This window comes from Egretta garzetta, unplaced genomic scaffold (assembly GCF_000687185.1).
Source record: "Egretta garzetta isolate BGI_Z169 unplaced genomic scaffold, ASM68718v1 scaffold147, whole genome shotgun sequence".
Classification (NCBI taxonomy): Eukaryota; Metazoa; Chordata; class Aves; order Pelecaniformes; family Ardeidae; genus Egretta; species Egretta garzetta.
In genome coordinates this window covers 630297-646488 of record NW_009260173.1, presented here as the reverse complement: position 1 = coordinate 646488, position 16192 = coordinate 630297, and the positions used below count along the sequence as shown (strand labels likewise).

At 44.7% G+C, this 16192-nt stretch overlaps 2 protein-coding genes across 4 annotated transcripts in view; one reads left to right on the top strand and one right to left on the bottom strand.

Moving 5' to 3' along the window:
• The first annotated feature begins 439 nt into the window (after nucleotides 1–439).
• SMIM32 (small integral membrane protein 32) lies at nucleotides 440–1053 on the top strand. Its single transcript, XM_035897150.1, has 2 exons — nucleotides 440–498; nucleotides 675–1053. Exons 1-2 carry the CDS (start codon nucleotides 440–442, stop codon nucleotides 1051–1053), a joined length of 438 nt encoding a protein of 145 aa, XP_035753043.1.
• Nucleotides 1054–10389: 9336 nt separating this feature from the next.
• Nucleotides 10390–16192, bottom strand: part of SMAD5 (SMAD family member 5) — a 21124-nt gene continuing 15321 nt past the window's right edge. For all 3 annotated transcript variants that reach the window (XM_009641747.2, XM_035897160.1, XM_035897161.1), the window contains exons 6-7: nucleotides 15284–15540; nucleotides 10390–14335 (exon numbers count right to left, since the gene is read on the bottom strand). In XM_009641747.2, coding sequence (XP_009640042.1) covers nucleotides 14192–14335; nucleotides 15284–15540 — 401 coding nt within the window. In that variant the 3' untranslated portion in view covers nucleotides 10390–14191. The remainder of the gene's footprint in view (nucleotides 14336–15283; nucleotides 15541–16192) is intronic.

Sequence of the window (16192 nt, the reverse complement as noted above, 5' to 3'; positions counted from 1 at the left end):
TTTTTTTTTTTTTTTTTTTTTTAAAAGAAAACCCACATTTTTCTCCAAGCGATCAAAAGGAGTGCCTGGAAAGCTCAAGCAGAAAGCTCAGCCTCTTAACGTTGGCTCCACAGCGCACCGTTAACTGGGATTAAGAAAGTCAACTAATGCTTCCCAGCACCAGGATTTGCACAGCACGGAGCCTCCCGAGGCAGAGAACCACGACGGCAGATTCCGCAGGATCTCCGGGCGGCAGCCACCTCTCCCCACCGATGCCGTTTCACCCCGGATTCGTGTGCATCCCGCTTCAGGCAATCGGCTGGGAATCCGCCGTGCCTTCCCCCCACGGCCCCTGAGCGGGGCTGGATTTGGGAGAGCCTTTCCCATGCAGGTGGAGCGGCAGCCCGGGGCTCCCAGCAGATTCCCGGGGCTCCCAGCCCACCCCCCGGCTGACCAGCGGATGATCCAGCGCGTTTCCCCAGGAGAGGCGAGCGGGGGGAACCGGGGCCAGGACACGAGGTACCTGTATCGTTTTTGATTCGTATTTGTGGATGAATGAATGCTGTAAATATGAGCCAAGAAGATTTAAAAGAAAGTCACTGAGCCATACAAGTGAATTAATTTGCTTTTAGACAAAATGCGGCTGGTTTTCAGCCTCTTGCAAGCAGGAACATTATTCCTTTCCTATGCCAAAGACTGACTGCGTTTGCTCTCCTGCTTTACGTCTACCGTGGAGGAAATTTAAGCAAGAACATGTATAGTGAATTGCTGAATTCAACCAGTGCCACCGAAGCTCACCTGATCATTCAGACCAACACGCCCTACCTGAGCGGCACACCGAGACCCGTGAGCTCCTCCGCCTTTTACCTGTCGACAGCCAGGGTGTTAAAAGAAGGGGAAATAAATAAGCCAGACCTGGTGACTTACATCATTCTGTTTTTCTTTCTGCTCTTGACCGTGGCACTCATCGTGCTCTTCATAAACTGCCAGCTGAAAAATTCTTTTTTTGCCACTCTCCCTTACGACAGATCGCTGCGAGAGGCCAGGAGCCCGTGGAGGACACAGGCGGTCTGACACGAGGGAGAAACTCTGCCCGGGCACAGCGGCCGGCGCCAGGAGCCCTGGGCAGTCAGGAGTTATCTCCCTAGGTCAGTGCACGGATTTGACCCTCTTTAGAGAAATCAGCCGCCATCGCAGGAAAAGGTTGCTGAAAGATATGCTGCCTGCAAACCGGGGTGGCTGTAAATAAAAAAGCTCGGTTGTGAACTGAAGAGAGAATGCTTTAGCAAATTTATACAGTTTTGTGCAAAAAAAATCGCCCCGTGGTTCCAGATGAAGCTCGGTACGTATGCAAATGTCATCATCCACCCATTCAGCAGAGACACAAGGATGTCTGCGTTAACAGCAATCTCCGATTTGGGCATCTGCTGGAGCTTGGTACCCGCGTTTATGAAGCCATAGCATCAAATGTAAAAACCACAGCCTGTCTACCGACCGGCTCCACGCCGAGGGTAGGAGTTCACTCGCCAGACCCGTCTCTCCCCCGACTGCTGCCGAAGCTGCGTGGTAACGCCGCGGGAGTCCTGCCAGGCAGGGGGAGAAAACTAAAAATGTTTATCGAGGCTTCTGACTGTCATTCTGTTAAGGGTGGGTTTGATGGTTTTCTGCATCGCCGAACAGGTTTTAAGTTACCGGTTACTGTGAGACACTGAATACCCAAGGAATCGGTTTTCAACTTTTCTTAAGCTACAAAGGAAGTTATTCGCCCATGGCACGACACCAAAATAATGAGGATGGGGAGAAGGAAGGAGAGAAAATAAGTTATCATTAATAGTAGGTAAACTAACGTAGGGGGAGAGCGGGGTGCTCCGAGTTCAGCGCAGACAGTTGGTAACTTCGGAAAGCCAGAAAGCAGAGTTTGACAGGAGCAGTGGCTTTAATGCACAATATCCCCATTCCTTGCCCTTTGCATCAGCCCAGCCGGCCGCGTGCTTTATGGCAACAGTGGGATCCAACACGCGGCACTGGCAAAGCACACCCGTTCAAATCGCTCTCTCCCCTTGCTCTCAAAGCTTCTGCTTTCCCTCGTTAGCTGGTTTACAGATGCGGATTTTTAAGAAACTTGCAGTTGCAGCACAATTCCAGATCCGCCTGCACCAAGCCCAGCACGGTATTTCTGTCTCCCACAAACAGTGGGCAAAGGGCCCTTTTTTTGTTTGTTTTTTTTTTAACCCCAGCAGCTCAACATAGGAGCGAACTGCAGCTCTCCAGAAACACAGAGCCCTAAACCCTTATCTTTGCTGCGGTTCCTGCCCGTGGATCACCTAGCAGAGGAATGGGGTTCAAGAGGTGCCGGGTGCTGTGCCCCTAAATCCGTCCTTCCTAGGCAGAGTACAGCAGACGGGCTGTCTGTATATATGCACGTGACTTATTTAATCCGAATTAAGAGATTTTTACAATGCAATTACACACATACAGGCTCACACTCAAACACACAGATAAAACCAGTATACGTGGGAACCTGTTTGCAAGCTTCCCCCCCCTCCCCCCCCCAGATTGCAGTTGATAGCACTTCCATGTCACTGTCTCGGTTACCATGTTTTATTCTGCTCAAGTAAGTTAAACTACTACATAACAAGCTTAAATATTTTATCCGTCGACAGGTGACCAATTTTTATCTCCTCTGAACCAAATTTAACTGGTGTAATTCCAAGCAATTACTCTAATGTAGAAAGCGAGAATAAATTCAAGTGTGTTTATCTCAGCCCTTTTTGAATAAATGGAGTTTTATCAAACCAGGCATTTCTTATTTATTTTTGAGTAGCAACAGCTTGTTTTCAGCTATCAGCCGTAATGAGTTTGGTCTAAGAATTTCTGCTGGCAAAAGCCTCAGAGCCTGATGAAGCACCCGTACCCTCCGGTACCGTATCAGACCCATATCGGGTATCAGAGCCTGATAAAGCACATGTACCCTACGGTACTTTAAATAAAGCTTCAGGAATAACCCTGGAATAATCCTGTTTCTCCCCACAGCCCAATAGTTGGAGTAATACCCCAGCAGAACCTGTCAGGCGTAGAGTGCCAACTGATTTACTGGGAAAGCTTTTATGCATGCCCTGCATTGCTCTTGTCGATACCCAGAACCACTTCCATTGCAGAAAAAGATTCCATTAATGCCATTTTAACCAACGGATGAAAGGTTTGTATAGAAAACATAAGATATATTCTCTTTCACCAGGCCCAACATTCAGGTTGACCATAAAATCCACTTCCCAACCACGGGCACGCCAGGAGAGGGACCAGCAGGCATTTATTCATCTGTAACTGGTTTATTAGGTGCGTGACACAGGCGGGGTCCCAAACGTATGCTCCATCCCTTCCCCTCACCTCCTGCCCTGGCACACCACCACCATTCGCTACGTCTTTACAGCAAACCCCACTTTCCCAACGAGCCTTTCCAAAACGCCTCTCGGCACCCGCAGCCCTGCAGCAGCCTCCTGCCCCACGGCTTCGCTTCAAGGCAGACTGGGGGCCGATAAGCAAAAAGAGGCAGGACAAGTGAAACGCCAGAAATCTGGGGCACGATGCTGAGAGGAGTGGGGTGGCCCCAGTTCAGAGAGGCTCTTAATTATATGCTTTGCTTTCGAAGGATGGGTAGCGCCCGTAACGCTCTGGAGAGCACCCATGCATGTCAAACGGACGCCTACGTGCTCTGCTGACTCAGGACCTGAGTGATAAAGAAGGTTTTAACTCATCTCCCTCTGGGCCAGGGAAACAACTCATCACTTCCACCTGGAAGCAGTGAGACGTTTTGCATCTGATGCCACCCTTCCAGTGGATTATTATTATTACTACTGTTGTTGTTGTATTTCAGTCTGTTGGCTTTAATCTCTGAGTCCAGGCTGGTTTTGAACCACAGACTGTGCCCACGGGGAGTTTGCTGCAGTGCTGGTACCAGGGAACCAAGGAGGAGCCGCCAGCACGATGCTGCTCTGCAAGAGCACCCCAAAACTGGGAGCTCGCTCATCCTGTTGCTCTGCCTCAACACCAGGTTTGTTAACATTTGGGGGATCCAGCAGGACTCCTCTTCCTTCTCGCGTTTCCTACCCATAGGTGGGCCATGGTGGGCTTTTCTACAGGCATTCTCCCTCCCGCATTGCCTTTTCCCCTAAGCAAAAACCAGGAGCTGAGCGTTTCCTACACCCCATGCCACATGGCCATCGCAACCGATGCCTGGAAAGGACTCGTCTGCAGGGCTTGCAAGTCTGTCAAACTACACAGCAAGGCAAAAGGCAAAGCATGCATCCCAGAAGCTAAATATTTCACATCTGCTTCACATCTGGGATGCCTCAGGCTGGTATACGCCCTAGTGCCGCACGACAAAGCGGAAAGCAAAGCTGCATTGTATGATCACGCTTTCCAAACCGGTGTCAAACCACAAAAGCCACAGCAATTTGTAACTGCATTTGCTCTAATGAGTTTTCTTCCAGGAGCATTTTCGAAAGAAATGAAAAGCCCTTATCCCAGGACACCACTTCAAAACAGGAATCACCAAGACGAAGGCTCTGCCGCAACTCAGCTTCCATTAAGGAAAGAGAAAAGGGCAAGGACTTACGTGAAGCCATGTGTGAACGCTGGCAAGAGCGAGGGTTTAGGTAAACTCCTCCTGACTGTTTTCTGCCCTTCCAAACTTAGAGAGCGATTTCGAAGAATGGCTGAAGAGGCTGAGTAGGGTCCAAGCTTCGATTTCCTAGCAACTGGTGGCTGCCCTGACGCACACGGGAGCACGTTGCCAGACCCGATCCCAGCAGATGTCTTGGGCAAGCGGTTGGGTTCTGCTCTGCCGATGCAGTGTCCCTCCCTCAACGCTGCTCTGACCACGATCCTCGTCCTCCTAAATGTTTTGAGAGTCAGGAAGTTTAGCCACCCGGCATTCGGAACATTTAAAACACCCACAGATGCATCAGACTGGGAAGATGAAAGGAAGATCCCACCGGATTGTGCTCACAGCCCATTTGGCTTCAGGGGGTTGTTTCTGTTGAGCCTTAACTCCCAGGACCCCGAGCAAATACAGGAACTGCAGGTATAAGCAAAGAAGACTGGTTCAAATCCATTAATCCATACAGAAGGTCTCCCGGGCAGCAAGTTACACACAGCATCACCTCTGTGCGAGTGTTTTTCCTCCTCTCCCCCTCACTTTTGCCCTCTGGGAATATGAAATTCCTCCCCCTGCAGGGCTCAGCTTTTGCCTACAGCACCTTCAGTCAATGATCTGCATGGACACAGCCTGTTCGCTCCTGAACTTTTGGGTTTAACATACCATATTTACCTCTGATTTTTTTTTGTTTTTACAGGCCACTTAAGGAGGATTCCTTCTATCAGGATCTGTTCACCAGAGACCTGAAGTCTCACAGGTCTCAGGAAAACGAGTCTCCATTTGGCTCTTACTGAAAAGAGCCAATTTTGTCTATTTTGCGTTGTCTCTCAAATTCCTCCAACCCAGCTCTGAAGTCAGAATCACCCACACAGCTCAGAACTTTCGAGAGGCTCCTGAGTTTGCTGACAGCGATTTCTATATCCGAGAGACTTCAGAAAATGAGATTTCAGAGGAGTGACTGGATTACACAGCACTTCTTATTTAGCCCTGGAAATAAGGGTTGTTCACAATAGCTGATGTACAGCTTCAAAAAGGGAATGGAAAAAGGGTATTTATAAAGAACAAAATAAACCTGGCCTTAGAACAAATGAGCTGTTAATTATTTTCTTCTTGTCTTAAGGAAAAAAGGAGTCGCCCTGCAAGGAGCAGGAACACAGAAAGGCTGGAGATGACCCAACAGCTCCCACGCCCCACAACCTCACCCCCAAGCCCTCCACCTTGCATCTCCATGGGAGTGAAGTAGTTTTACAGGGTTTGCCTTTTGGGGGGCAGGGATAGTAGGCTTATTTCTGAACATGAGTTTGAATTCTATTCTCTTTTACAAGTCTTTAGACCTGAAAAAATTGGTATTCCACATTCGTTTGCTGACACATGTAAAAACTACCTACCGTTTTGCCCATACGAGATTTTCTCCTTGCCTTAGCTCCTCCACATCGGCCGAAGCAGGTATGGGCGCCTGAAGCATCTCCACCCCCTGGCCCTGGAGCAGCCCAGCCCCTGGCCACCCAGGGCAGCCTTTGGCAATGGCTCTGCCATCCCAGACCGAACCCTGCGCCTGCCTCGAGCAGGGGGCAGTTGGGCTCCAGGCAGCAACGCGGCTGCCCCGTCCTGCATCTCCTCCCTCCGGCACAGCACCAGCAAGCCCCACTCAAACAGCAACACAGAGAGTTAACCAATTAAATACAGAACCAACTGACCCGGCATAGACCTACTCTGCAGCTATAGCTGGTCTGGCTTGTTAGCGGTTTCCCCCGTCACGTATATTTAAGGGAAATGTTGTGGCTAGCGCAACAAAAATTCTGGGTAAGAAGCAGAATTTCACAGTCTGCTTCTCTCGTATCATTTTCTATAGATGTGTGTCTTCATTTCTTGCACAGAAATGAATACTTTTAGCGTTCTTCTAGAGCAGAGCTCCTTCAGCAGAGACGTTCACGTGGAACTGCCGGCTGCGGGATTGCCCAACAGCAACCGCTTGCTCTAGATGAGGTGCGACCATCGCCCTCGGCAAACGGGACGCACGCTGGCCTCCTGCCCTCCGCAGAAGAGCAGATGATCACCGCTCCAGCACAAGCTTAAGGTAGTAGTATATAAAAAAAAAAAAAAAAAAAAAAAATATGCCTTGCCTGGCAAGGTACCTCTGCTAGCATAGATTTGCTGCCTCCAGATTTTTGGAATGAACTTTTAGACTCATTTTTCTGTCATTTCAATGATACACGTTGTCAGTGGCTGCAAGATTTGTTTTTAACTGGACCCCCCCCATGCCCTACAACCGCATTTACCAGCCAATGAAACTGTGGCCCCAGACCTACCTTTAGATGCACAGGACAGGATTACGAGAGTCGCAAGCCAGACCTTCCCCTTGGGTTGGCGCTCAACCGGAGCTCAAAAACGTTGCTTACAGAACTATTTGTGCAGCACCCTTGAACGCGCGGTCCTACAAGGCAGTGAACAGGAACAGCATATTCAAAGAGAATTTGATGCAAACCGCCTGGAAATTCTGAAACACAGAAGCACGCATCACATGGGTGTTGTACCTGTGTGTGCTGTCTTTTAATAAGGTTTGCTCCCTCCTTTAACATGAGCGTACCTCGAGCACTCCATCAGCTAAAGGCTGCTTATTCAGTACCTTGAGATCTAGTCCTTTGGCTGTGCTGGACTTTGGAGACCTCTCAGGAAGGTTTTAGGGGAAAATACTGCTAAATACAGAAGCACAGGGCAAAGAGTGATCCAGGCTGCGTGTTTTAGCCTACCCACACTACGGCAGGCACATACTCAAGGCACAACGTGCCATTTTCCCTGCCCATGGCTACTCAAGCACCCAGCCCCCTTCACCTGGGTAGGGGACAACACACGTAGGAGGAAAAAGGAATGGAGTACTCAAACCGCTGTTTCTTAGGCTAAAGGACCATTCTCCCACGTCGCAGGAGTTGGAAAGTCATGGGAAAGAACAACTGAACATCTGGGAGAAGCAGCAAGACGTTGGGACTCAGAGCATTGTCCTTGCAGCGGCTTTGGTGACGGTTTTACGCCTTGGGGATCAGTAGTTTGGTTTTTTCCCCCCAAAATTTAGTTTCTACTTTGACTCCTGCTGTTCCCACAGCACAACAGAAGTCTGGGGACAGATGCCACAGGCTGCAGACATCTTGTACCTCTGCCCTATAGCTTGTGCAGGCTTCATGTTTCAGTCTACGTAAGCTACTTCCCAGCTTGCAGCTTTCTTCTGCTTCGCTATTAAACTTGCGAGTCGTTGAAGTGAGAATTCACACTACGGAGCTACAGCCAACCATCACTGCTGCTCCTGTACCATAGAAATGCAGAGGATGACATTTCTTTACTTCAAAGTTTATACACAGATATCCAAAAGTAAGGGGAATGAACATTTGCGATGAATGGTACCAACCCAACGCTAACCAGCGTAAGCCAATACTCATCAGCATCTCGCCAGTACGAACAGCACAGAGATGATGCTGTACCTAAAAGCGTTTCCTGGAGGGATTTAAAAGCCGGGCAGATGAGGTGCTTAGGGCCAGGGTTTAGTGGTGGGATGGCAGGGTTAGGGGAACGGTTGGGCTTGGGGATCTTAAAGGGCTTTTCCAACCCCAATGGTTCTCTGATTCTATGAGTCACACTTAACTGAGGGGCTGACAATTCACAGGTACTTTGGGGCTCTTTATAAAATGCCCGGTGTACACAGAAGATACCTTAAGCAATCTTAAGCACTGTAAATCTTCGCAGTTAGCTTGAAAAGGAACTAGAGCCAGTACCATCCCTGAGTGTAGTCCAACGATTTTTTTAATGCTAGCAGTGTCTGCAAAATGGGTGCTCGAAGTCACATAGGCCAAAATACAGAATTTTAGAAGTTAAATGGAATCAGCATTTCCAGGATACCAAGTGCTTACTTGAGGAAAGCTGTTAGGAAAAGCCTGCTTTAGTGCACTGACTCCACGCTCCCATCGCCAACGGCCTCTGACCTGAATGCGTACAGCGAAATTTATTTCCCAAGTTTTCCTGACTTCTACGAAACATTTTTTCTAGATGAGCGAGTGTAATTTCTTGGGATGGCGCCAGAGAAGGCACGGTCCTTGGCTACAGCAGGACCTGGCAAGGTAGCAGATTTCTCATGGCACAGGGTACAGGACACCCAACGTTTCATCACTTTAAATGCCGGTGAGATCTTTGCTTTTTATGTAGCAGCGACTACTGACTCATTTACCACACAACGCAGGCTGGAGGGGGAGTGCCCAAAGCTTTTTTTTTTTTCTTCTGAAACATACAGAAATGAACAATTTCACAGGTTACTTTGGCTAAGCTGCTCAGAGATGTAATTACACACTTTCACTGTACCTCTAAATTCCCCAGAAAGACTGGCAAGATTAACAAAACCTCTTCAAGTCTATAAAATAATGATCTAAACCTTTGAATTACCAAGATTTTCTTTGGTTGGTTTTTACTTCTGTACAAAGTTGTATGAATACAAGTCCATATCAAGTTGCTGGAAAGCCAACGGGCCACTGCAACACTGAATTTGAGATGTTCCTCACAAATTAGTGCATCACCTAATACTGTCACAGCAAATCTTCTGGGAACTTTGCACGGCACTCATTGCTTTGGGCAAAAACATCAAAACAGTATCAGGGGATATATATAAAAAAAAAAGAAATTACTACTTGAATTATTGGATCTCCCTTAGTTGCACATTCAGAGGAGAAAAACCCCACTACTATTACTGAGAAGATGACAGAAGTCCACCGAGTGTGACTGCAGGGTGGCATTCTGCCAGCCAGCTTAAATCCCGAAGCAGGAAGCACAAAGACCAAGCAGTATCAACACTTCTGTTTCAATTTCATACTAAACAAATAAATTTGTCCTTTCTGTAGTTCTTACGTGGATCTCCCTGGGGAATTGGGATTCAGGATTTTTGTAAACATCCTGCCAAAAAAAGAGATTTCTTTTCATTTGTGCGCACCACCAATCACTATTTCAACCTCCATTTCCAGAGGATCTCAGTAAACCGAAGTTTTCTTCCCCTCAATAAGGCCCATAGTAAAGGAACAGCTCGCTTAACTTCTCCTAAATTTCCATTTTATTGGAGCGGTACTTGAGTTTCAAGAGATCCTCAAACAGCCTTCATCTCATGGGTCATCAGTTTAAAGCTCTGCACGCCCAGGTAAAACGATGGTTGTTTAAAAGCCTTATGGTCAGCCACAACAGCAAAACCACCCCCAAGCCCCAACCACCGCCAACACAACAGTCACGAGTGTTGCTGAAGTCTTACACATACACGTTTTTGTACTTCTCATTCCAATATTTTTGTAAATACCAACAAACTGATACTGTTTTGGCTGGCTGCATTCTACAAGAAAAAAAAACAAACCTCTCAAACAAATGAATGAAATAATTCAGTCTCTGCTTCTGAGAGCACTGCAGCTCTTGCGTTACCCAAAAGCCACAGAAACGTATTTTTAAAATTACAAGACCACATCTGCATGAGGAATATGTACATGGTAAGGCATCAGCAGCGAGTTACAAGAAGTCATAAACCAACCCTTGTAAACAAATATTTGAGACGTACTGAGTGACAGATAAAGGAAATCAGAAAAATCTGTGGGGTTTTTTTTTGTTTTGTTTATTGAAATATGAGCAGCAGTATGCAAAAAAATATCTTTAAAAACATAACATAGCAAAACCTAATAATTTTAAAATTAACAAAATAAAAAGATGTTTAGAGTTAAATGAAAAAACTCATTGCTAGAACTGTGTTTCCTACAATGTAAACAAAAGCATAAAGGTTATGCTCGCAACGAACACAGAAGCGGGTTTACGGAGCAGCACAATAAAGCAACATTACGTTGTCATCTGAGAGTTTGGTCTATTGATTTGAAATCAGAATGGGTTACCTTCCTCAACAGAAACTTCACAACTACAGAAAAAAATTAGTCACATGCTTGTCTTTTGAAGCAAAACATTTAGAAAATGTTTTGGGTTCCCTCCCCCCGCCAAAGCCATTGCTGGCAACGCTCTGGGCAACCGAAACAATATCCCGAAAAAAAAAAAAAGATTTCAAACTAGGGACAAACCTGACACATTTTCAAGTTCTCTAGACTTAGACTGCAAGAGCATCTGCCCAAGAGTTGACAACTTTCACGCTGTAATACTGGGGGGGGGGAAATCATAGCTTCAAGCAGACCTGAAAAGAATTCCAATATTTTAAACAACTCTATACCGAATCGTAACATATGGGCTGTTTCATCATTCTTTTGACTAATGGGCTGTTCGTTAGATTTGTCTCTCATCAGTCAGTCACACTAGAGAGTTTTGGTTTGGTCCTACAGAAACTATAACCCAATGTCATCCCTTCACGTACAACTACTTCGTGCCTAACGCAGTTAAATGACCGTAATACTTACGCAAGGCACTGGATTGACTGCCAGCAGGACTGAAGTCCCCTCGGGAGGAATATCGAGCACCAGCTTATGTTAGTGACGATAAAAGCAAACCCAGAAAGAACTTCAGTATGTGCCTGTGTCAGGCTCTTTGCTGGTTGCTGTCAGTTAATGCTGTGGTTGGTGCAAAGTAGAAAGATGCCCAAAAAGGAGAAAATACTTACACTACAAAAGCCAAAACAGTTTTCACCGAAGAATAACGTTCGGTCTAAGCTGGGCTATACTGAAAAGGCTCCATCTTCCACTACCACGCTACTGGCTGATTCAATTTCTCCATCCCTCCTCCATCTCTCAAGTGACTTATACACAAGCCCGCTGCAGCAGAAGCAGCACTCCCTGCTATCGCTCTACTGAAAACATCATCAGGGTCAAACAGTTCTCATCCAGTCCCTCTGTACATTGATACCTGAATTTTGTATCAGCAGCACAGATAAACTAAACATGGTTAGAACCACCATGAACCAGTAGCACACAAAACTTGCTAACCAGAAAGCTCTCAAAAAGTCCTGCTTGAAAGGAACAGGGAAGTAGAACATGGACAAACCTTACCAGGTCTGCTCCTGCCGGCCTACCCCCAGGCAAAATCAGCAGTCACGAGGATACCCCCAGCACTGCACGTGTTATGGTTCAAGAATACGTACGCAAGCAGGAAAATGCCAGAGCACTTCAGTACTTAATGACAGCATCAGAAGTGGGTTAACTGGATATTATTGCTGAAATTATGGTTCTGTGCAGGGGTAAGCCAGTCTATCCACAATACTAGCGCTAAGCATCAGCTCCGGCTCACGAACACCCACTTCAGCACCCGTTCTTGCGTCATTTAGTCGGCCACATCTAAACATACAAGTGAACAGAGATGAAGCCAGGTGAAAAACATCTTGGATAAAGTAAAATCTTGTACCTACAACCGAGATCTTTCCTTGATCCAATGTGCCACGACATTTATTATAAAAGCTAGTCAAGGAAAAAAAAAAATAATCCTGTAGTGTCAAATACACATATTCAGCAACTCAACAAAAGTCAGGCCCAGGGAGAAGAAAATAGAAGCCTGATAACTGTGGCCAACTGACTGCGCATCTTGCTCGATCAACAGAACCATCTGTGGGTTGCAGTTGAGAAGAATGAAAGAGAAGACCCCAAAGGTGAGCGGCAAGTAACGTTATTCCCCTTCTCCTGAAGATGCACTTGTTTGTTTTCAAACACACGTGAGAAACTGCTTAAAAAACCCGAAACACAAGAAAACAAAACACCAAGTAATATAGAAATTCCTGTACAAGAGAACATTAGGGTTCTGCAGAAGTGTTACAGTTTATTCCTTTAAGGCATTTCATAAGAAACATTTTAATGACACGTAAACAATTTTATTCCTTTAAGATCATTTGTTGCTTAGGTACCATATGATGCACGATTTCCACATTTGAGCAGAAACTGTCATTCAATAGAAGACACAAGAACTTGTGTAAGCAATCAGTGTCTCAGGATTGCAGTAATTAACTGCAACATGCCTTTTAGTAAGTATTTGCATTTTAGAGTTTTCAGCCTCTCCCCCAAACACTGAACCCTTTTCTGAAGAGGTGTTCAGGAAAGAGAAAAAGGAGGGTGAGCAGTTAAAAAATACAACAGGTCTTTTTCTGCATGCGAAGAAATTTTGTATATAATTCACTTCTGATTCTCTTTGAATGTTTCTTTCAGCCTCCTTTTTTTATTATTGAAAGGGGAAAAATATGCATACATTATTTAACTGATTTCTTTTAGTGTTTAGTACAGTGTTTAAACTCTCTACTGAGTAATACAACAGCACAGGCAACAGGGTTCTTGACACGTGAGAGAGAACTTTCATGATCGTATTAATGCAGTCCTTCAATCCCATAAAGCTGCCAAACTACCGTTACGAGTCTTCCGATTGAACACCTGCCGGCAGGGGCAGGATCAAGACCACTGTTTCATGTAGGCTACAAAGAAGTGATTACTTTTGGTCATTACCAACAGGTCTGTATTAAATTACAAGATCTGGAAGTAAAAGCTTCTGCATTCAGTTACTAACTTGCTAAGCCACTCACAGTCTTCAAAGAGACTCAAACTCATACTGAAAGTGAATTAAATACAGTGTAATCACTAATACTGCGTAATGTCTACCGAGAGATTAAAAGGCCTAACACAGATCAATTCCAGACAGGTAAAATAAACAGCTAGAACACCAAAAAGAAAACAAAAAACTTATTCCTTCCAAAAAGTAGTAAGCACTGCCACTTACAAATAGTAGTGTTTATGTTAAAATAGAGAAGGGTACCTAAAAAGAAATAGCCTTGGCAACCAAATCCAAACGGCATGAGTGTAAATCAAAGCAAAACAAGAATTACTACTCCAGAAACGTGCAAGATGTTTACCTTGTATCAATTACTATTTAAAACGGTGGTTAAAAGAGCTATTACAAAACTGAAGTGGGAAAAGGCTAAGAACTGCTATTCTGCATTAATATACAGTGTGTTTATGACAGCATTTTCCAACAGACAATACAAGTGTTTTTACACCACTCCAATATTTGTAAAAAGTGTATTTCATGTGTGCACTTAAAAAAAAAAATCACATTGTTCAATCTGAGGCAAATTAGCCATAATAAAAGTCTAATTTTGCTTATGACAGATGTCAACCTTAAGGCGTTAAACAGCTACGCTAAAAATACAGCTCACAAGCTGGAGCTGCACATGTTCAAACAGTCTCATAAACATTAAAAAAAATCCCAAACTATGATATGTATTTGTTGTCTGAAGTCAGTCTTCGTAATTCTTGTCCCTACAGGACAAAACATTTTCCAGTTAAGACATATGCCTGTTTAAGTTCTACTTGAAGGAGGGGAAGTGTTCTGAATTTTTCAATAGACTTTTTTTCCCTTAGGGCTCAACTGTCACTTAAGCATCACAAGAACAAATTGAAATGTAAAACTGATTAGCTATACACAATGGAATTGGTCACAAAGGGATTTAAAAAAAAAAAAAAAAGAAAGTTAAACCGTAAGATCCATTCTCCATATAGCTCACAGTATCCACACTGGAAGTTTCTCTAGAATTAGAATAAGTTCGCTAAAAATAAGGCTGAAGGTAGAATTTCAGCACTATGAAACAGATGAGATGGGATTAAGAGGAGAACCCATTTGTGTAAGTACTTTATCCAGCCACTGGAGGGGCCCATGAAGATGAATTTCTATCCAGCATGGGGTGCTCGTGACATCTTGCCGGTGATACTCAGCTCCCCAGCCCTATGAAAATGAACAAAATGTTATCCATCAAGTTGAGAGCATGCTTCTTTTTCAAAATAACTGTACTAACAAGAAGCAGGAAATCGTGTTTTAAGATACATAGCTGAAGGTAACTCACAATTCAGCAACAGTTCTCATCTAAAGGAAAAAAACAGAGGTTGGGAAGGAGCAGCAGCGAGGCTGTGCCTGGAAGCCCGAATCAGATCTTGCCTGCTCCAGACTCTGAGCGACTACACGAGCTCCTCTGCGGAGCACACTGGGCTCAAGGATGACTTCTGGCTACAGCCACACCTCTCCCTCCCACTCCCTATTCTCCCACTCTCAAACTGAGCAGTAAGTACCATAATTGACAAAACAAGCATGGCAACTTTTGGACAAGATGCAAAAAAAGACCCCCAGGAAGGTCCAAGTCTAGACCCCATGGTAAATCTGAAACAGGCAGCGTCTTTAATTAAACAATGTTGAGAAAACACTACTGTGAGAATAACAGCACAATTTGACTTCATGGATTCAAATCATGTCTTTTTTCCATAATCCATTTTTTAAAAACAGTATCAATATCTTTGAAGGAGCTGTAATTTTTTCTGCCATCACTTAGGCTCCTCTCTACTCACATTCTTTTTAGCGGTCTCGTGGCTCACTTTGTTCCTTCAAATTTACGACATGAGCTCAAATCTCCTTTAATAACATTATAGCAACCACAGTGATGAAATCCCTGCATACTGAAGTAACTAAATACATAGCTAACATTCTATACAGCTATCTCTGCTTTCCCCTTCTTGCATCAATTTCCCCTTCCCCAAATTAACCATTTTCAACATTGGCATCATTAAGAACCACACAGAATAGGTCAGAATAGCTTTGCTACACTGTTAAGATGTTAATGTAATCACTGCTGAATACACAAATCCACAATAAATTTAAATGTCCCCCAAATAATTAATTTACCTTTACAAAACTCATTCGAATGGTGCACATTTTGGTGAGCTCATATACTGCTTCAAATCCATGGTTGACAGACTGAGCTAAAAGCTGAGCGAACTCCTGGTTGTTAAAAATTTTCAGACTGCATCCACTAGGAATCTTGCATACAGTTGTTGGATGAAAGCCATGGTGGTAGTTGCAGTTCCTGCTCTGTACAAATATGCTGCTATCACTTAAACACTCAGCATAGACTTCCCCACCAACATAGTAGAGATGAACTCCTTGAAAACAGAGATAAAAATGTTTCAAATTATTTAAAATAAAAACCAAAACCAAACCAACAATATAGTCCTTAATACAATCCCCTTGAAATCAGAGACAGCAAAGCAAACTTTCTGTTTGTGGAGCTTTTCAGAAAAGCTCTTTTGCCCACGCTGTGACATACTTTCTCATTTCAAAACACGGCAGGCGTCATTACACACCACATCCCCCCCCAGCCACTAGATGTCCTTCTCTCATCAATCAGAGAACAGAGTGAATAAACTACTGCCACACTTCAACAGTTATTTCAAGCTATTTTCCCAGAGAACTTACATGGATTTTAAAACTCCAGTTTATACAAAACTGGTAGCTTCTGCCTACGGCAATTCCAACAGAAATAAAAGTGTCCTGGGAGAAGGGGCAGTGATAGACATGAATGAGAAAGTATAGCCACAGTCTGCCCTGATTTTCAATGCATTTTATCAAACAAAAGGAGAGGTAAGTCCAATCAGTTGCACAACTTAAACACCACCAGGCTTTACAGACCTTAAAATCAACAAAGCCCCTAGATTCACCACATCTGCCTGGATTCAGCTACGTACCGAAGCGCCTCCCTCCCTTTACGTTCTGAAGCCTATGTAACACTATCAGTGACTAAACGTAGAAAAGCTG

Excerpts from the sequence above, each read along its gene's own strand:
- SMIM32 (XM_035897150.1), top strand. The coding sequence starts at position 440 with ATGATCCAGCGCGTTTCCCCAGGAGAGGCGAGCGGGGGGAACCGGGGC. Across the intron at positions 499-674 it reads AACCGGGGCCAGGACACGAG|ACTGACTGCGTTTGCTCTCC; the intron begins GTACCTGTATCG and ends CCTATGCCAAAG.